Below are 21,415 nucleotides of genomic sequence, written 5' to 3'. Positions count from 1 at the left end.
TTGTAAACCTAATCTTATGTAACTTCTTCTCCAGAAACACTACACAGTTAACCAGAGCTTATAAAACATTTGCTAGACCAATTCTTGAATACAGCTCGCCTGTCTGGAACCCATATCACATTTCAGACATCAATACAATTGAATGTGTCCAGAAATATTTTACAAGAAGAGTTCTCCACTCCTCTGAATACAACAAAATACCTTATTCCACCAGACTTGAAATCTTGGGTTTAGAAAACTTAGAACTCCGCCGCCTTTGACAGGACCTGTGTTTAACTCATAGAATCATCTATTGCAATGTCCTTCCTGTTGAAGACTACTTCAGCTTCAATCACAACAACACAAGAGCAAACAATAGATTTAAACTTAATGTTAACCACTTCAATCTTGACTGCAGAAAATATGACTTCTGTAACAGAGTTGTTAATGCTTGGAATACACTACCTGACTCTGTGGTCTCTTCTCAAAATCCCCAAAGCTTTAACCAAAAACTGTCTACTATTGACCTCACCCCATTCCTAAGAGGTCCGTAGGGGGCGTGCATAAGAACACAAACGTGCCTACCGTTCCTGTCCTATTGTTTCCTTTCATTATATCCAATTAATATAGTTATCACATACTTATGCTCATATATATGCTTATATATTATATAGTTATTTTCATGCTTATGCTTATATATACTGTTGTGACAAATAAAAATAAATAAAAATAAGATTGTAGTGTTTGGCCTCAATTCTAAATGTTATGTCTGGATGTAACCAGGCACTGGTCATTACCTGCCCAGTATCATTCCAAAAGTAAAGTACGGTGGTTACAACATCATGCTGTGGGACTGTTTTTCAGCAGCAGGGACTGGGAGACTGGTCAGGGTTGAGGGAAAGCGGAATGGAGCAAATATAGGGATATCCACAATGAAAATCTGTTCCACAGTGCTCAGGACTTCAGATTTTGCTGAAAGTTCACATTCCAACATGACAACGATCCTAAGTACACAGCCAGGATTACACACGAGTGGTTTAGAGAGAACTCTCTGAATGTCCTAGAGTGTCCCAACCAGAGCCTTGACTTGAATCCTATTGAATTCACTATATATTGTATAGGTCATACTTTGCAAGTGAAAAAAGGAAGTGTGGGTATATGTTTTACACACACACACACACACACACACACACACACACACACACACACACACAATTTATATCTATCTGCCTATCTATCTATTATCACTCTATCATCTTCTTTCTAATCTCCCTCCCTCCATCCCCCTACCTACCTACCCGGTGTTCCCTGTTGTAAATTGTTACGCTAGCTCTCCAGATGAATTGTTTACAAGCCTATTTCAATGTGAAGATACATGAAACCAGTGTGAGCTCCATTTAGCACTGTGCCACTGCATGCAATTTGGATTACGTTCTCTTGTGTTCATCAGCCAATAGAGTTGTCAAAGAGAACATGACAAGCTACGGGACTCTTAATGCCTCTCTCTGCATTTCTTTGCACGCCCCCTCCCACCCCCCCAAAAATGGAGATTTTTGAAATGGTTAAAGTACGTTTTCTTATATATGATAGTTGAATATATGCAGGGCATACATTAATTTGTCCATGCCAGTGTGAAACTATGAGCATGACATGAAAAGGGCGCATTCTTTTCCTTTTCCAATTTACAAGAATGATTGTTCAGTAAGAATGGGCTTCCTTTTTGCATAGGTTTTGAAGCCACTGTTTTTCTTTATGTAGATCTAGGTCTCTTGTCATAATACTTAATTATACAGTCATACTTGCTAGAATCATTGAGAAGCAGTATTCAGCTGTCAGCATTGGTATGTAATTTAATATCTATATATGCAATTTTGCTCCAAGGTGTGGCTTTTGGATGGCTTGATCGCAGCAGTGACATCGTAATGCAAGTTGTGCCTCTCTGCATCAAATCCAACCTGAGTCTGCTTTTATTTTACCTTTGTATTTTGTTTTTATAGATGTTTATTTATTTATTTATTTGTTTATTTACATTTATATCCCGCCCTTCTCCGAAGACTCAGGGCGGCTTACATTGTGTAAGGCAATAGTCTCATCCTATTTGTATATTTATATACAAAGTCAACTTATTGCCCCCCCAACAATCTGGGTCCTCATTTTACCTCCCTTATAAAGGATGGAAGGCTGAGTCAACCTTGGGCCTGGTGGGACTCGAGTCTGCAGTAATTGCAGGCAGCTGTGTTTAATTACAGGCTTCTTACAGCCTGAGCCACACGGCGTTATTAAGTGAATTACTAGCCTTGATTTTTTACAATACTGTACAGGTTTATGGTTTCTTACCTGATACTAGCACAGGTCTTCAACTTACAACAGTTCATTTAGTGACTGTTCAAAGTTACAACAGCACTGAAAAAAGTGACTTATGACTCTTTTTGCACTAATGACTGTTGCAGTGTCACCATAGTCATGTGATCAAAATTCAGATGCTTGGCAGCTGGTTCATATTTATGACGGTTGCTATGTCCGAGGATCATGTGATCACATTTTGCAAACTTCGGACAAGCAAAGTCAGTGGGGAAGCCATATTCACTTAACAAGCATGTTACTAACTTAAAAACTACAGTGATTCATTTAACAACTATGGCAAGAAAAGTCGTAAAATGGGGCAAACTCACTTAACAGGTGTTTCACTTAGCAACATAAATTATGGGGTCAACTGTGATAGTAACATCAGGACTAAGCATACCAAATTCGGAGGGGCAGTATAGATAGAAAGAAATATGCAGAAATGTGATAGTATTCATTAAAACTTAGGTTTTCTAAGAAAGTTATCTTATTGATAATTTATGAGAAACAGTCTCAGCATGAAATTAAGAGGGGCCGTAGTCCAACTTTTTCTACCTTACAGAGGATATAAAAAGTTTACACAATCCTGTTAAAATGCAGGTTTTTGAAATGTAAAAGAAATGAGACCAAGATAATTCACTTCAGATTTTTTTTGCATATTGAATACAGTATAACATGTAAGCTGTACAGTTCAACTGAAAAACAAACTAAAATTGTTTATGGGAAAGAATTAACAATAAAAAACATGTAATGATGTGGTTAAGTGTGCACACCCTTTTGTAAGTAGGGAAATGGCTGTGTTCAGAATTAACCAATCACATTCAAACTGTGTAGCACACTATTAATGTAATTCTGATCAAGCCCATGTAAAGTTTAGTTGTTCTAGTAGGATTTTTCTGACATTTCCTCAGTTGACTCTTACAGCAAAAGCTGTGGTCTTCAAAGAGCTAACAAAGCATGAAAGGCATTTCATTGTTGGAAAGTATCAGTCAGGAGAAGGATGCCAAAAATTTCTAAGGCATTGGATATACCATGGAATACAGTGAAGACCAGTGGTGAAATTCAGCTGGATTTATCCTGATCTCGCGATCCGATAGCACCAGCGGTGATTTTTTTTAGCAGACAATGACCCAAGGCATACCCCCTAATCAACAAAATAATAGCTTCACCAAAAGAATATCAAAGTTTTGGAATGGCCTACACAGAGCCTGGACCTGAATCCAATTGAAAAACTGTGGAGTGACCTGAAGAGAGGTGTGCACAGGAATTGCCCTTGAAATTTGACAGATTTGAAGGGCTTTTTGCAAGGAAGGGTAGACAAAGATTCCCAAGACAATCTTTGTGCCATGCTAATAGGCTCCTACCCCAAAAGACTGAATATTGTCATAAAACCAAAAGGCACTTCAGCAACCTATTACTTTAAGGGTGTTGCATACTATTTATTGTATGTCATTTCCCTTCTAAAATGATATTTGTTTGTGTTCAATACTTTCCAATAAAGGTGGAAAAATTCAGAAGTGTTCTATCTTGGTCCGATTTTTTTTTTACATCTCAAAAACTTGACATTTTAACAGTGGTGTGTAGATGTTTTATATCCATGGCATATCCTCTAGATCAGGGGTGTCAAACTCATGGCCCACGGGCTGGATGCATCACACTCTGGCCAAACCCAGGCCCGGTTTAGTGAAGGAGAAAAAAAACATGATACGCATATGATGATGCTGCGACGATGCAAGTTTGGCACCCCTGCTCTAGATCCCGGGTCCCCAACCCCCCTGGACCAGCACCATGCATGCCAAAAATTGAGTGCCGTAAACAAGCGGAGCCCCATACACCAGATGCAGGCAGCACACAAAACCACGCCCCCTCTGGTCTGTGGAAAAACCTCTCTCCACGGAACCGGTCCCTAGTACCCAAAAAGTTGGGGGCCACTGTTATAGATGTATTATTCTATATATCCCTAGATTTCCAGCTAGAACGGCTAAATGTTTTGAGTTGTAATATCAATACTCTGATTGACAGAGATGCTCCCAAATTATATTTTTATTTCCTTAAACACACACACAGAAACACACATGCTTCTCCAAAACCGGTATCCAAACTCTTTTCTTGGCAAATACGTTTCTTGGCAAATGACAGGAATCAACTATATTAGGTGACTTCCAACAGCAATTCCATGTTTAAAGAGGAAATGTTTTGTATATAGAGAATTTTGTGTTGAAAAAATTAATTAAAAATTAATTGCCTGTTGACCTGGATGGAACAGATCATAGATCATGTGGTTAATTTGTGAAAAGATACATATTAGTTGCATAAAACTAAAGACACTACTGATTTATTAAGTAGTAGTTGCATTGGTAGTATTTATTGCTGCTTTACAATAAGAATTATTGTTGACAAGAATGCTTTGAACTGATACAACATTAGTTCATTTCTTCATTTTGAAAGCAGATGAAATGATCTTAAAATGTCATGGATTTTGACTTAAAGGAAAGATTCCTAGATGTGTGTCGCAGTAAATGAAGGACAAAAGGCATTTATTTTGAGAGCTTTATTTGTTGCTATGATGAGAAAAGGGAAGCCAACCAATTAAGTCTGTCATTTCAGCTTGGTTGATTGCAGGAAATTGAGGGCTTTTTTTGCAAATAAATTGCTCATCATCTACAAGAAAAAAAGATTCATCGTGTTAACTCTTATGTTTAAAATATTTTTAGCACATAATGTCATGAAGTAATTTACATGTTTCATTTAAGAGGGTTGTCTATGCTGTATGAGATTGTGATTTTTTTTTTTAAGGAATAAGTTAGTACCAGTAATAGATATAAAAATATGTTCCCCAAGATTTTGTCACTCTTAAAGACAGAGACCTTCTTCATAAGACTCACTTCTGCATTGTTACACTCATACCACAGAATGATGCCATAAAACTCCCCTCCAGCGAAGGGTTGCCTAAAAAATAAGGATGAATATAAGGATGGGCAGGCACTGCCCTAGGATACCAAAGCTTACGGGGCACCAATGCCAGCCTGCCTGCTAAATCATTCTAAACATACAGAACTTCACATTGATGGCCAGTCCCCAGTTTGGCTTCCCTCTGTAAGGTTTACTTCCTTACAGAGTGGAAAGGTGAACCAGCTGCAGCATTTGCTCCTTCAGATATGGAGTACAAAGCATGCTTAACTCTCCTGGGATGGGGAATCAAGACCTATTCAGGACAATACTTTTTTGATAAGCAACCACAAGGAGGCTCAAGAAGAAGTGAAAAAGAGAAAGCATTTGCATACAAGCATAAATACCAGTTGGGACAAAGGGATTAGAAATGGAAGATTAAGTCTAACCAGTGGGAAGAAAAGAAATACCCTCACTCACCTTTTGCATGACTGGCTTAACAACTCTATACAACAGGAGGTAAGAAACTGACTCAGCATGGCCAGGCAAAAGACCAGGAGTAGTTCACAAGTTACAGGTTCAGCATAAGGAAAGTTGGAGAGAGGATTCTCTCCCCATGTAGCATAAATTAATATCATGGGATTTTGCATGGTGAAATAGTCCTTATCCTGCCCTACAATTTAATGGGCCCTTTGCCATGTGCTGCTTGATCTTAAAAGCTGGGCAGTTCTTGGCTGCTGACTTAATTGCAATCTTTGCCCTAAAAAGTCTGGCTCTCAACTGCTCCCCACCTCATTTACTGCTTCACATAGACTGATAGTGGTGTTTATATCACCTTCGTACCATCACGTAAGCAGAGAATAGAGGGATGCCCTACTTTCATCCTAATTCTTCTCCTACTCAGAATCCCATTCCTGAGGCAACTGAAGGGAGATCATATATAGTACTGTATGAGTCAAGATTTCAGTCTGCCTCTTTCATATAGCAACTAAGGGACAATACCAGTGGTTCCATGGAAAGCACAGTGTGGTATTTTGAAAAGAGTAATTGCTTATCTCGTAGCATGTAATGAGCCACGGTGGCGAAGTGGTTAGAATGCAGTACTGCAGACTACGTCTGCTGATCACCAGCTGCCAGCAGTTTGGCAGATCGAATCTCACCAGGCTCAAGGTTGACTCAGCCTTCCATCCTTCCGAGGTCGGTAAAATATGGACCCAGATTGTTGGGGGCAATAGGCTGACTCTTAGAGAGGGCTGTAAAGCACTATGAAGCGCTATATAAGTCTAAGTGCTATTGCTATGTAAGGGGAGAGGAGCCTTCCTAGACCAATGACTTGCCAAAAGATGATGAAGAATCTAGGAGTGTTCTGGCAGTTATTGCTGTTGGTGACAAAAAAGGTGTGAGATGGATTCCTTGCCTGCGGAGATGCAGCTATGGGTTTCTGCTACCAGCAGCAGAATTTGGCCCTGAATATTGAGAAAAGTTTGCAAAGAAAAGAGGAAATGATTTGAAAATCCTTATGTCTCAGCCTCACCATTCACTGGAAGTAGAGAAGACTGCCTTGATTGGGGTTGTTGTGAAAGAGTGTGGATGGTATGGTAAAAGGCCTCCTGAACATTGTCTGGTCTTTACCAGAAGTTAGCTCATCTACCTGCTCTGTATGGTCTGGCAGAATACAGTATAGTTCAGATAAAAGACCCAAAACAATGGGGACTGGATGAGACAGAAAGCTGTAAAAGCCAATTGTGCCATTCTCCAATAAGTGGGAGTGGGAAACTGCAGAATCCAAGAAGTGGTGGAGTTCCCATCCATCCAGAGGAAACTTGGCAGCATTTTTACAGCATGTTTTTCCCTATCAGGAACTGAGCCTGTAGTAGTTTGTTGGCTCAGCTTGGCTTTGAAAGCCCCATGCCTTGGAAGATACCAACAGAAGCTTCCCTTAGGGATCAATTTTGCTAATTTCTGGATTTGTTCTTCCCTTCTCCTTACTTGTGTGTTTGTTGTGTCCAGATACCTCTTGACTCCTGAAGGTTGCCAGAATTTGGTCTTGGGCACCTGTGTCTCTAAGTCTCAAGGTATTGTTAGGTACGGTGCCTATTTACTATGCTTGTAGTTTCTTATGAGAGTATTTAAGATAGCTGTCTGCGAAGAAACATTCTTGTGTATAATTTTTCTCTCTCTCATTATCAGACCTTTTGTTTATAAGCTCTGATGATCCACAACATGTGGGCAGAGACTCCTCTTACCTAACTACTAAACTCTGTGGAATTTATGGATTCCAGAAGAGCATCTGCAATTCTGCTGTAAGGTGTCTGCTGTTTCCTTAATCTCTTCAGCTTGCAGATAGGAAATGCAGGATTATTTCTGTAATGGATCAGATTTGTATTATATTTCTTTACCCTCCTTCTGGAAATAATATATGCCAGGACGTATCTCTTTCTTGTATACAAGAAAATAATAGTAGAGAATCCCTAAGTATATCCAGAGAACATTTTTCATTCTACTAAGAAACATCCCAATCCCTCTGTTATATAAATCCCTTGGTATAAACTACAATTGGGAAATCAGGGCCTCCAAATCAAAGAGGGAGGTGTCTGCTTGCAATTATTCACCGATGCTTTTTCTTCCCACTTGTAATCTGTTGCTTCCTTGTCAATTCTCTTCTTGAAGGGTGTTGTGAAACTGACAGTGTTTTTAAAAAATCTCTCAATATTGCCTCTAAAATAATATTGTCTTTAAGACTCTTACATCATGTTTTTGAAGATCCTAATTATAGAGGGCTTGTCAGGAGATAACTGGGTTTGCATACTGATGTAAAGTGGAAATATTTGATTTATATTTAGTTTATATTTGTTAACAGACTTGGAAGTATTACTTCCAAGTAATACCTGGGGTGTTTCATTATTTAACTTTCCAGTGAATAAGACGGCTGAAAAATCTATGAATATATTCTTGTTTTTTGGCCAAATATATATTACATAGATGTCAAGTTGAGGGGAATTAAATTATTGCAGAAGCACACAGTAGTTTTTTCAGATGTACAGGTAGTCCTCAACTTACAACCACAATTGACGTCAAAATTTTTGTTACTGAGGCATTTGTTAAATGAATTTTCCCCCCTTTTATCTCTTTTCTTGCTACAGTTGTTAAATGAATCACTGTGTTAAGTTAGTGACATGGTTGTTAAGTGACTCTGACTTCCCCATTGACTTTGCTTGTCAGAAAGTCGCAAAAGCTGATCACGTGACCCTGAAACATTGCAAACATCATAAATATGAACCAGTTTTCAAGCGTTCCAAATTTTTGTCATGCGACTATGATGCCACAATGGTCATAAGTGTGAAAAACAGTCATAAGTCACTTTTTTCAGTTCCACTGTAACTTTGAACGGTCACTAAATGGACCGTTGTGAGTTGAGGACTACCTGTATTTATTCTTGCCATAAGTAACTTTGAGCTGTAAAAACTGATGTCAATTCATAACAGAAGCTGAATGAAAATAATACTGAATGGCCTGTTTCCTCTATGCTACAGACACCCCCTCTCCCATTTATATTGTCTTTCCTTTTTAAGTAGTAAAATTGATGAACAGATCTTTTACATTTTAAAAGTTTGCACGATGGTATTAAAAATCCTGAGTGATTCATTTACTAGGGTAATTCAACATCTACTTAGTGTGACTACAAAAGATTACTCTCAGTCTAAAAGCAGGATTATAAAAGCATCCTTTGCTTTCGAAACTAGACAAATAACTTCTTTGATAGAGAGACAAGCTAGCTGAATGGGACGCCATGTTGTGATGGTCCTCCTTTCAGCTTTTCCTAAAAGCATTATTTATTCAGCAGTGCTTGTATCCAACCTCCATCCTAGTGGACGCTGGGTGGCAAAAACCTTGTGAAAATAATAAAACAAAGCAAGGAAAATAATTGCAGCTATTATAGTAATAATAAATCAATAGGTGAATAAAATAGCCAGATTCCAGTCTCAATATCTGACTGATTGTGCAACCAGCCATAATGCAATCATATAATAAAATGATCAAGTCATAATCACATAATTCTGGTCTAACAATCAGTTTGGAATAATGGCTTGCAGAAATAGATTTCATCATCTCTCTGTGAAAAGCAAAAATTGCAAGAACCACATAACTCCATGGCGAGAAGGTTTCAAAGAATGAGGCTGTGAAAGAGAAGGCCTGCTTTCTCAGTTACGTCTCTTGAAGGAGAAATCTTTAATAGGCCTTCTCTGTGTGTCTGAATCAGGAGGAAAGATTTTGTTCTAGCTAGGCACTGCCTGAGGTAGTGACTAGGACAGGGGTCTCCAACTTTGGCAATTTTAAGCCTGGAGCAAAGCAGGCTGGGGAATTCTGGAAGTTGAAGTCGAAGTCCTCTAGGCTTAAGTTGCAAGGATTGGAGACCCCTGGTCTAGGACAACTCAGCGCAACCAAATTGGTGTGGCCAATTTGCTGGAACAAACTCGCTGCTAAGCAACTCGTTGTGGGACAAGAGTTACATTAATATCAAAAAACCTGAGTAAAATCATTAAAAAAAGAATGTAAATGGAGGGACAAAATGAAATGTGAATGACAGAAATTACAATAATTTTTTAATAATTTTAAATACTTAAATTGGATTGTTGAATTGTCTCTCAGCAAGTTGTCCCGCGGTGAGTTGGCCTGGGCGATTTGGCTGTGCCGAGTTGGCCACAGCAACTTGGCTGCATCAAGTTGTCCCATTCCGCCTGAGGTATCCTGATGGTGCATCAAATACAGTAGCACTTTAGGTCTGGAAACTGCATCAATAATGAATGGAACAACATCAGAATTGGTGTTGCTTGGCATTGGTAGGGTTATCCCACCAATAGTTTAGCCACATATTCTGTATCAGTTGCATCATCCAAATCGTGTTGAAAGAGAACTAACTCCATATAAATTATATTATAAGTACCAGTAAGTAACTGAGTGGTAATCAACGTTGGATTTACTTTTGGTGGGCATCCTGATCCAAGTAAGGTTGTAACTGGTGTATCAGCCAAAGCTGTGTGAAGAATCTCGGGTCATGGTTTCCACCTGCTATTGAAGTAGGTGCCATGGATTTAGGAAGATCTACAAACCAACATTTTCAGAAGGAGTGCAACTCCCAACAGAGCAATGTTTTAAGAAAATGCCTCCAATTTACAGAAACTCTTGTTCTCCAAACCTTCCTCTCTGCTATAATCTGTGCTTCTGTCTCAGAAATGCGCTGGCAGATGGGGGAGCAAGTCCGAGGTCTTGACTCTCAGGCAGAGAGTCGACAGCAGTTGCTCCAAGATGTGGCTGACTTCCTACGCCGGAAGGCTGAAGTGGAACAAGAATATTCCAGAGGACTGGAGAAATTGTCTGAACGTTTCTCGGCTAAGATACGTGGTTCCAAGGAGCATCAGAATTTCAGGTTAGAGTCTTTGGATTCTTCAGGAGGGAGGGGTGAACAGATGTTGAGAAGGAAGTTCCACAGAGATAACTTGAGGGTGATGATTGTGTGAGAAGAAGCTGGGGGAAAAAAGTTTAGAGACATTATTGAACAGTAAATGTCAAGAGTTTGATCCTTGGAGCTTTCCTGACAAGGTCTTTCCTGGCATCCATTTTGTGTGTAAGTCAGTGCAGTGGTGATTATATATATCTTATTATATCTAAGAGACGTTACAGCAGGTAACTATACAGGAAGAAGTAGAAAGTTCATGAGTTGATAACCAGTAATTCTGTACTTGGAGGCCACCGTTGTTGGAATGTTTGTTATTAGCCCATTTCCTCTCAGTGTGCTTGGGTTGATGCTATCATGCCTCATCCCCTCCCCTTCTGCTTTTTGTTAGAAAACTGATTAATCTTTCCCAGCCTTCCAATCTCTTGGGAGAGCTAGAAATACGGGATACACTCCCTCTCATAATCCCTTTGACCTTTTACCTATTCTTCAGTCAATACTGCAGTTCAGTTTTAGTGGAGCACATTTCATAATCTGTGATTCAGTGTCATACTACCGACAGAAAATTCCTGGGGATGACATTTTTGTATCAGGTAATGTAGACCCTCCTGTTAGGAATATTTTATAAAGAAAATTCAATGTACAACAACATCAACATATATTTTATGTAAGCATATGAAAGCAATGATTGATTAAAAAAAACCTACCCCCCCAAAAAATATCCCTGGATTCTTGAAAGGTAATAGTCAGCAGAACAGCTTGAAGCAGATGTGATGCTTGACATGAGTGAGCCATATGCTTGTAACTAAGTGCAGTATAAATATAGAATAAAACATTGATTAATACTTTAACATAGTTATGGTATAATTGATTGGAATATCATAATATATAAGATGGATTTCCAAATGAAAAGGTCCAGAGTATATAGTATCAATAGTACCTATCTTAGGCAAGAAAGCCAGGTGAGTGACACAGAGCCAGTCCCTCTCTGCTAGCCCTGTGAAGAAGAAGGCAATGACCATTTCCAAAATCTTACCGAGAAAACTGCAGGGGCTTATTTCACCCTGCTTGGTTCTCATGGGTGGTGACCTCCTCTGAGAAATTAAGCAGAATGTATCAATCATATCCAAGAGATACCTTTTCTTAAAAGCAAATCTGATATTGTTAAGGAAAGCCAGGTTTTGCTTTTTTTTTTTTTTAATATTTCTGGAGGTGGCCAGCAGTGGAGAAAACAACTGGTGGGATGGCAGATGAAGGAAATGTGGGTTGCTGATGGAAGGTCTGATGGTGGGGGTTAAGTCTGAATATATTAGGATGGTTGATGACATAATCTGCAAATAAATTTGTGTGACCCAATATTATATTCAACAATTTACCTTGGAGGATATAAATGCTTTATGTTATGACTAGGCTGAGTTTTTTTTTTATTTGCATTTATATCCTGCCCTTCTCCGAAGACTCAGAGCGGCTTACATTATGTCAAGCAATAGTCTTCATCCATTTGTATATTATATACAAAGTCAACTTATTGCCCCCAACAATCTGGGTCCTCATTTTACCTACCTTATAAAGGATGGAAGGCTGATTCAACCTTGGGCCTGCAGTAATTGCAAGCAGCTGCTGTTAATAACAGACTGTCTTAGCAGTCTGAGCCACCAGAGGCCCTTTGGTCTAGTGGTTAAGGCACCGGGATAGAAACAGAGAGACCTTGAGTTATATTCCTGCCTTAAGCATAAAAGCCAGCTAGGTGGCCCTGGGCCAGTAACTTTCTCTCATCTCTAGAAAGCAGGCAATGGCAAACCACTTCTGAAAAAATCTTGCTAAGAAAACTGCAGGGAAAACTGTTCCAGGAAGTCTCCAAGAATCAGACACAATTGAATAGAAGGGGAAAAATGATTAGGTTACCTCACCAACAATATTTGGTTTGATGTTACCAGTGCAATGTCAGCACATGAAGAGCAGCTCTCCTTCTTGTGAGGAAAAAAACATGTAGATGCAGAGTTCTGATAATTGATTTGAACATAGAAGTTGAGCAGCAGGAAAAGTGAAAAATGCCTAAATTTTGTTACTACACTTAGTAACAATTATCACCCGTGTTTGATTTGTGTGTGTGTATGCAGTCTCTTAAGGTATCTGTGGTGTAAATGGGTGAAACACAACATAGCACTCATGTTAGGCTATAACTGTGTTGTGATCATTGTTGTTAGGTCCAAATGGCTTAGGAATGGTCACAGTTGGCACACTAAATGTGGTTGTGCAAACAAACTCCTTGCCACTGTTACAACCATGGAGAGGCAGCTTTGGATCTCCCCCACCCTGCAGACCTCCTCTTTCAGAGGTAGTACACACTGATCTAGAACAGGCTAATCACAATTCCAGAGCTTAGCTACTTCCTGACAGTTTTTCCACCTTGTGGGTGGTGATAGTTAATTTTAGACAGTTGGCCTTCATCCAGCACATTACCAGACTTGGCCAAGACCAGTTTCAGGTATTCATTACTTCCTTGGTTAAATGGTGGCGAACAATAGAACCAATATACCTCAAATAAGGAAGAGAGATAAAAGATGATAAAAGCTAAGGATGTAGACACTAACTGTGTTGTTCCTGCAGTCAAGATTAAAGAGCTTCCCTCTTTACATGCAGGAAGGACCAGAATCTCCCTTCACCTTTGAATTGCTGGTATACAATCCTCAATCAGACACGGCAGGCAAGCCGGGATCATGGAGCACTGAGTGAAATCTACACAGGGCATTTGGTGCTTCGGTTGGTGCACATCAGTGAGGATGTGGGGCGATTGGCCCGGAAAGTAAGTGCTTTGGAATGAGACCAAGGTGGATTCCATCCTCAGGTCACCTTGATATGTCTATCAAAGTTAGTCTTTGTACAGAGTCCTAGGCTTGAACAAAGACCTCTTCTTTGTAACCTATACTGTCCCTTGGTCTTGCTCTTGCTGGAATCACCCTTTGCCATCAGCCAGTTATTATTCCTGATTGAAAAGGGAAAATGGACAAAAAGAAGAGTTTTTATGACTCTCTAGCATCTGTGTCAGAATATTTTCCCTAGCCTTCTCTTAATTAATTCAAAAGTTGGCTAATGTTTCTGTGACTGTTAAGTAATCATGGGAAATGTTTTCTCAGATCCAGTTCCATACCTGGCAGAGCAGTGCTTGATGACCTGGAACATGGTTATGAAGTACCAGCACCAAACATGATGGACATTGTGTATGAGAGGCATGCCACTATGAAGAATGGGCTCAAATATTATACTCTGAGCCCAATGTGCTATTTCTATTCAGTATCTCCTTGTGATCTTTGTGTGCAGCCCCATTCTATTGGTCATTCCCTCTGAGTTTTGTATCTTGCTCGCCAAAGGTTCAAGGTCATGCACAATAATTTCCAAGTTTTTATTTGGAGCTCTTATGCTAAACTACCTGATCGGAAAACAATCTGCTCACAAATTCAGCAGTTTGCAAGCCTTCCCTTTGTCAATGTCTCACAATTCTTGATTATTTAAATCTTACCTACAGGCAAAGAAGCCGAGAAGGACAACCATATTCAGTAAATGAACATTTGCCATTTAAAAAGTATTAAGGGATTCAGCACTTGCTGCCTTAAACCAAGCATTTGCCTCCCTATATGAGAACATTATAATTAAGAACTCTCAAAGAGAAGAAAATTGAGTGGATAGGCTCAAATGCTCCCATCAAGTGTAAAAGACAAACTCATCAGATAGTCCTCTTACAGGATTTAGGTATTGCTATCTGCAATCCTAGGTTGAGCCAGTGGAATTGGGGATTGTTAAGAAGGCATTAGCCCTTCCAGGTAAATCAGCCAGGAAACCAGTTTGTGTGACCCTACATTATATTCAACAATTTATCCTGGAGGTTACAAATGCTTTATGCAAGAGATACTAGAATTCTATTTTACAGATACAGGTGCTATGAAAAGTGAGAACCAGTTTGATGTAGCAGTTAAAGCATTAGCTTAGAAACTGGGAGACTGTGAGTTCCACTCCCACCTGAGGGTCAAAGCCAGCTGAGTAACTTTGGGCCAGTTACTGTCTCTCAGACCTAAGAAATAGCAAACTGCTTCCAAAATCTTCCAAGAAAACTGCAGGGACTTGTGCAGGAGTCAAAAATTGACTTGAAAAACAAATCACAGTTCTCTGAGCATAGGGAGCATGCAAAATAAAGGTGTTTTGGGGTTTTTTTTGGTGATAAATTACTTTTAAGACCTTACTTTTTTGAGGTTAGACATGCACCATCAGAAAAAAGGAAATAATATTTTTCTATTACATCTGAATTTGCTTGAATTCAACCATTTCTTGCTAGGATAGTCTGTAGTTTTATGCAGTGAGAATCTGAATTGGCTGGCCTTTATGCTTTTTTTTTTTTTAAAGCAAGTGTAGGCTGCTTATGCAAATCCTTTGTGTCGTTGGAGGGAAGCCAAGAACTGCCTGAGCATTTGAAGCCCTATCCTTTGGTCACTGGAAATCCTTGTTAATCATTGCCATGATTATGATTATTCTCAAGCGTTGCTTGCTGGATTGCAACTATATTTCCATAACAATAAGGATTAAATATTTGTTTTCTTAAAAATCAAAGCTGAGATTCTCAGCCTGCTGCAATAACAATGTCTCTGTTTTTCCCTATAGTTGAGTAGACTATGTGCAGCCCAGGATGCCCTATTAATCTTTCCTCCCTTTTTCTCCCTGGTTAGAGCAAAGAGATGGAACAGCAGATGCAGGATGAGCTCCTGAAGGCAATTTCAGAATTGCAGATGGTAAGTGGGGAAGAAAGGGTCCCTATCCTGCAGTCGTCATCTCATTTGGTCTCTAACACCGGGGTGTCAAACTCAAGGCCTGGGGGTCAGATCCAGCCTGCAGAGTGCTTAGATCTGCCCTGCTGTGCCACCCTGGTAACAGCAAAGGACCGGCTCGTGGTGCCTCTGCCAGCAAAAATGGAGCTCCGTTTTTGCTGGCAGAAGGTTGAAGGAGGCCGTCGCAGCCAAAAACGGAGCTCGCAAGCCCATTTTTGCTGGCAAAGTACTCAGACCTCGACAGGCGCCCCTGACACAAGTGATGTCGAGCTGGCCATGCCCACTCTGGCCATGTCCCCTCCCAGCCCCACTGAAGTAAAACACAACCCAGTTGCAGCCCTCAATGAAATTGAGTTTAACACCCTTGCTCTAACAGGGTAGGGCAAATGGCAATAATATAATGACTCAGTAATTTTGCAGCAGTAGACATAGAAGAGTCTTTGTGTTTATTCTAAGACTGAGATCCTCCTTTCCCTAGGCTATGCATTTAGGATGGAAGGGTTTGCTTGGAGCAGAAATACTCGATCTATTCCCAATAGATGGCTGTTTAGAGTTGGCTTGAACACCACCATCTCTTTAGGCAACTGATGTTGCTCAGGAAGGATTTTCTGATAATTTAGTTGGAAAATCTGTTTTCTTGAAATTTAAGCCCATAATTTCATGTTCTGTTTTTTGGAATGAGGCATTGTTTGTGGCGTTGTTTCATATATTTAAAGAGTGCTGTTATATCCACCCTCCCTTTTTTTTTCCTGGGGACTAAGACACCGAACCTCCTTAAATCTTTCTTCCTAATGCTTATTTTCTAGTCCCCAATCACCTTGATCGGCTTTCATTGAGCCAGTTTTAATTTTTATGAATCCTCTTTATTTGTGGTGCCCCAAAATGGATACAGTACTTGAAATGGGGTCAGACGAAAGCAGAATTCAGTAGAGCTGAATAGTTTCTTCTCAAAGAGGTAATCTAAACCCACCTTTGTCTTTTTTGTAGCCACATTTTATTGTTGGCGAAAATTCCGCTTATTTATTCCTCTAATAAGATTTGTCCTTCTTTCTTAACAAAGTTCGACAAGTTCGAGCTGATCAGCTTCTGTCTATTCGTAGGCTATGAAGTCATACCAGACTTACCGCATTGATTGCCTGAACGCCGAGGCGAAGCTGCGTGAGGCTGAACGGCAAGAGGAGAAGCGCAGCGGCGGAAAGCATTCAGATCCTAGTGGATCCCCGGGTGGGGCTGGACTTGACAAAACCCCTCGACGCACTTCACTTCGGAAGGTGGAGCGCCTCCTGGAAAAGGTAGCTAGAAGATGGGGGTGGGAGTGTTGGAAATTTTGATCATAGAGCAAAATGTGACTGGGTCTTTTGATAAAGATGCTAGTACTGTTCACTGAATATACTAGGACTTATATTGGAGCAAATAAGTTTGGTTTAAAGCTGTGGGGCTATCAGCCTGTTCACACAGCACGCTTAACTGGATCAGGACAAAAGCCATTTGCATGACATAAATTTGTGTGTATTAACTTTTAGTTTTTTTTGTGGGTTAGTGTGTTTTAGGAACACATTCGGCATCTTTGTGGCTCAGTATATTGGATGAAAAATGCAGAAATATGAGTGATAAATCCGAATCTTCCCTTCCCATTTTGAGCTGGAGAGGTTTGGGGAAGAGGGATCTTCAGTGTATTGTTCTTTGGAAGAGGGAATTCATAGAGCTTTTCATTCCAGCTTCAGACTGGAGCAGGGGTAGGAAGCAAGAAATGACCAGAGGCTCCTTTTCAAAGATGCACCAGAGAATCTTCCCACAGAAGGGGGAAAGTTTTGAGAGATCACTGATTGGCTGGCAATTGAGGTCAACCAAAACCTATGACCATTTATTACGTAGCAATGATTTGAGGCAGTAAGTTCAGACCACAAACCACTTCTTTTTCTTTTGGTTTTTTTTTTCTGCTGCTGGTGGGCTGATGTGAAACTTTTGTGACCTCGGTGGAGGCAGGTTGGTTCCATCTGACAAGGCTGTTTCTAAACAATAAAACCGATAGCAATTGTCTTTAAGGAACACTAGCATAGGTTACAAGTCTCCCCTACTAAACACACTGTTGTTCCAACATTCACGTAAATCCATTAATCATTTTAGAATGTCAGTGCAAACTGAGCTCGCACAGATACCAGCCTATTGAGTTTGCCAGAATTCCCTTTATGCCCCTTAGAAATCTGGAAGAAAGTCCTAAAGATTTGTCTTCCTTGTAGTCATGGAGAATATATCAGTGTTAAGGTCTTGCATCTAAATGAAGTTCACACTGAATCTTTGTAGCTTTCATTCTTGAGCTGATGACAGATTGGCCTAGATTATATTCCTTGAATCCATTTAGATAGCACTTACTGCCTTTAGTTCCTGAGTTCTATTGTATGTTGTTTGTTGTTATTTTCCCCCTAAAATATTTCAGTTTGTTTTTCAATTGAATTGTACAGCTTAAATGTTGTGTGTAGAAAAACTTCTGAAGTGATTTGTCTTGTTCTGATTTTTTTTTTACATTTTTTAAAATGTCAAAACTTGCCATTTTAACAATGGAAACAATGGAATTGTTGGGGTAGTGCAAGGCAGACATGGTGTTTGCACTGTTCCTACTCTCACAGAGGAGTCCTGTATCACAGGAAATAGGATAGGTATTCCTCAACTTACAATCAGTTGCTTAACAACCATTTGAAGTTAGGATAGATTTCAAGAAAGTGACCTATGAACTGTCCTTGAAGTTACAACTGCCACACACTCCTTTCCGTCATCTTGGGACTGCATTTCAGGAATTTGGCATTTACAACTGGCTGCAACGTCCTGCAGTTGTGTGAAACCAGCAGAAAATGGCAAAAAACCACTCATTGCAGGGGTGAAATCCTACTGGTTTGGATTACAGGCATCACTTCGCCGAACCGGTAGTAATTACCTCTCCTTGGCCCCACCCATGATGTTAAATGCAGCAGAGAGAATGCTAACTTTTCTCCCTCCGTTCAGAATGGAGCTGCTGCAGCTTGTCTCTTTAAGATAGTCCCCAGGAGGGAAGGGGCTGGGAGGGAACCATTAAGGGAGCAGCAGCTCTGTTCTGAATGGAGGGAGAAAAGTTAGCATTCGCTCTGCCACAGAATTCAATGTTAAATGCTGCAGAGAGAATATTAACTTTTCTCTCTCCATTCAGAATGGAGCTGCTCCAGCCTGTCTGTTTTAAGTTAGTCCTTAGGAGGGAGTGGGACAGGGGTGGGGGGAGCAGCTGGAATGGAGACATTTTTGTGAAAGGCAGGAAAATGGGGAAGGGGATTTTCCTGCCTGTCATCCATTCCTCAATCTCAGCACAGGCTGAGGGAAGGATGGTAGGCAGGAATATTCCCCTCCCCATTTTCCTGCCATTCATGACAAGGAGTGGCTGGGAGGGGAGGGGCCGGTGAGAAACCCCTTGATGTGAGTGATGTCGAGTTGGCCACGCCTAGACCAGTCACATGACCTCCCTTCAACAAGCCACGCCCACAGAACCGGTAGGAGGAATTTTTTTATTTCACCCCAACTCATTGGATATGTTAGATTTGCTTATTAATAGATTGCAGTGTTTCTATTATGGTCATTAAACAATCATAAAACCGAGTCCAGTTACGTGATGCCTTGACTTATTATCGCAATGCCTTACAGTCAAAATGTTGGCCTCCATTGTGGTTATAAGTCAAACTGTATGAACTATATATAGTAGATCTGGAACCCCAGCATCATACTTATGAACACCGCTCTGCCCACATTTTTTCAATCATTTTATGCAATTTCCTTACTAAATGACAATTATGGTGCCTCCAGTGTATCCACAATATTTCAAATATATCCATCAGTTAAAAAGTGGTTAGGGAAGATTCCCAGCAATAGTACTTTATTCTGAACCCACCAGATTTTTCTTGTTATGCAAAAGTTATGGGAAAGTAGAATGATAGGAGGAAAAAATATCATCAAGGGGATTACTGGGAATGAAGAAATAGTTATCTGTCACTCCCCAGCTGCCTATCGAATAAATTTGCTGCATAGCTCCTTTGGCGATTTTCTTCAATGATTCCAGAGATGATCTTCTTCTTCCTTCTTTCTCAGTGATTTATCATACAACATCTGCTGGAATCAGGCTAGGAAGGAGGTTGTTCCCTTTATGAGCAATTGTTGCCATTATTTATCAGGAAAAAAAAGATGTTTGCAAAAGTACTAAGTGGAGGGAAGAAGGAAGGACAGTCTGGAATTTTAACCTCACGATTTCTTGATCTTCACAGAGACAATCTAAATTCCTGGAAAGCAAACTGAAATGTGCCAAGGCTCGGAATGATTACTTGTTGAATCTACATACCGCTAATTCTGCCATGAGCAACTACTATGTACGCGATGTTGCCGACCTGCTAGATGTGAGTCAGTTTTCTCCATGCCCATCAGCAACATAGGGGTCAGCAACATAGGGGTTAGCAACTGCCAAAGCTTTGGTTGCCTATATGGATTCCTTTTGTCACTGTTTATGTAAGGGCACGAGTCCATATATATATCAATACTGGTCTTCCAGTGTAACTTCGTGGCTTATCTAAGGTATCCTGCAACTTGTATGGTGGGAATGTTGAAATTGCTCATAGGTTACATGCACTCTCTTCACAGAACTGTAGTTCCAAAAAATTTTTGGAAAAGGAGAGCGTATGCATCAGTATTAAAACTGGATCAAGACTGTGGGACATGGGTATCTTTTAAAATCCCCAACTCCTGGTCTGCGGCTCGATGCTGGGCTGCAATCCATTAGAAACGGGTACGCAAGGGCAGGAGAGCCTGCACGCACAGCTGCTTTTGCGCAAGTGGTGCACACACACCTGAAACCATCCCCTCTTCTTCCCATTACCACTGCTGCCGCATGTCTGCAGAGCCAGAAAGGTTGCGAACCATTGTCTTAAAAGATACATTATAGAGAAGTTAGCTAGTTTCCTGTAACTCTTGAATGTTTTTTTTTTTTTTTTTTGAAAAGGCAGTGCCTGCCATATTTTAACAGCTATTTTAATGGGGGCATTTTCCATTTAAAAGTGATATAAGTTTAGCCCTCACAGATGAAAATGGAAAGCTTGAAAAAGATACTGGAGTAATTTCTGCTAACCAACTGAAATAGGGTTACCATATCTTGGTTATAAAATTTTAGATGACTATTAGGTGACAATAAAGAGTTGGAGTTTTCCATAGCTCTTTGCTGCACTAGGATATAATTGTCCTACATTTCTGATATGAAGCTTTAAGGGCATTCTACTTGTTTGTCTTTTTTCCTGTGGTCCTAAACAATGAAATACTATAAATTTCTAATCTTACAATCACAAAATTCCAAATCCTGCAGAATCTCTTTCCTTTCTTGCAGAATCTACTGCACACTTTGTCATGGCTTTATTTCTACACTATTATCAATTTCATAATGTGACCTGCATTTATAACAGATGGTCATTTGCATGTCATAGAAAAGATGCACCAACAACAAAAGTTGTGCTTGTTGTGTCATTGTGCAGCCATTGGAAAAGATAGTGGGGATCGGTCAACCGTGGAATCTAATAACCATCAGGCTCATCTGATAACTAAAGATATCTTTATCATATGATTCCAGTGTTTTGACCTTGGCTTCCACCTGTCACTGGGCAAAGTACTGAGGACCTACCTCGCTGCAGAGTCACGGGCCCAAGCCTCTTGGCAACAGGGCTTGTGTGCCATTGAAGGGGCGGTTGATGCTTTAGATCCATTGGGAGATAAGTCCAGGATGATGGAGGCCAACCCCGCAGCCTATTGCCCTCCTCTGTCCTTTGACTACCAGCCTCATGAAGGTGATGAGGTGAGAGGATTCTTGGCTTCTTGATCTACATTTTTTGCTTTCTGCTCAGGCTGGCCCTTATTATTTCTTTTCTATAATTTTTCT

At 40.2% G+C, this 21,415-nt stretch overlaps 1 protein-coding gene across 1 annotated transcript in view; it reads left to right on the top strand.

Annotated features, from left to right (window-relative positions):
• The window catches only part of ARHGAP4 (Rho GTPase activating protein 4), a 51,955-nt gene that overhangs the window by 7,540 nt on the left and 23,000 nt on the right, over positions 1-21,415 (top strand). Inside the window, exons 2-7 of the mRNA XM_058171235.1 lie at positions 10,444-10,639; positions 13,310-13,472; positions 15,385-15,447; positions 16,584-16,775; positions 19,764-19,892; positions 21,110-21,331. Coding sequence (XP_058027218.1) covers positions 10,444-10,639; positions 13,310-13,472; positions 15,385-15,447; positions 16,584-16,775; positions 19,764-19,892; positions 21,110-21,331 — 965 coding nt within the window. The remainder of the gene's footprint in view (positions 1-10,443; positions 10,640-13,309; positions 13,473-15,384; positions 15,448-16,583; positions 16,776-19,763; positions 19,893-21,109; positions 21,332-21,415) is intronic.

Source organism: Ahaetulla prasina, chromosome 2, assembly GCF_028640845.1.
Source record: "Ahaetulla prasina isolate Xishuangbanna chromosome 2, ASM2864084v1, whole genome shotgun sequence".
NCBI classification, from domain to species: Eukaryota; Metazoa; Chordata; class Lepidosauria; order Squamata; family Colubridae; genus Ahaetulla; species Ahaetulla prasina.
This window is presented reverse-complemented; position numbering and strand designations above follow the sequence as displayed.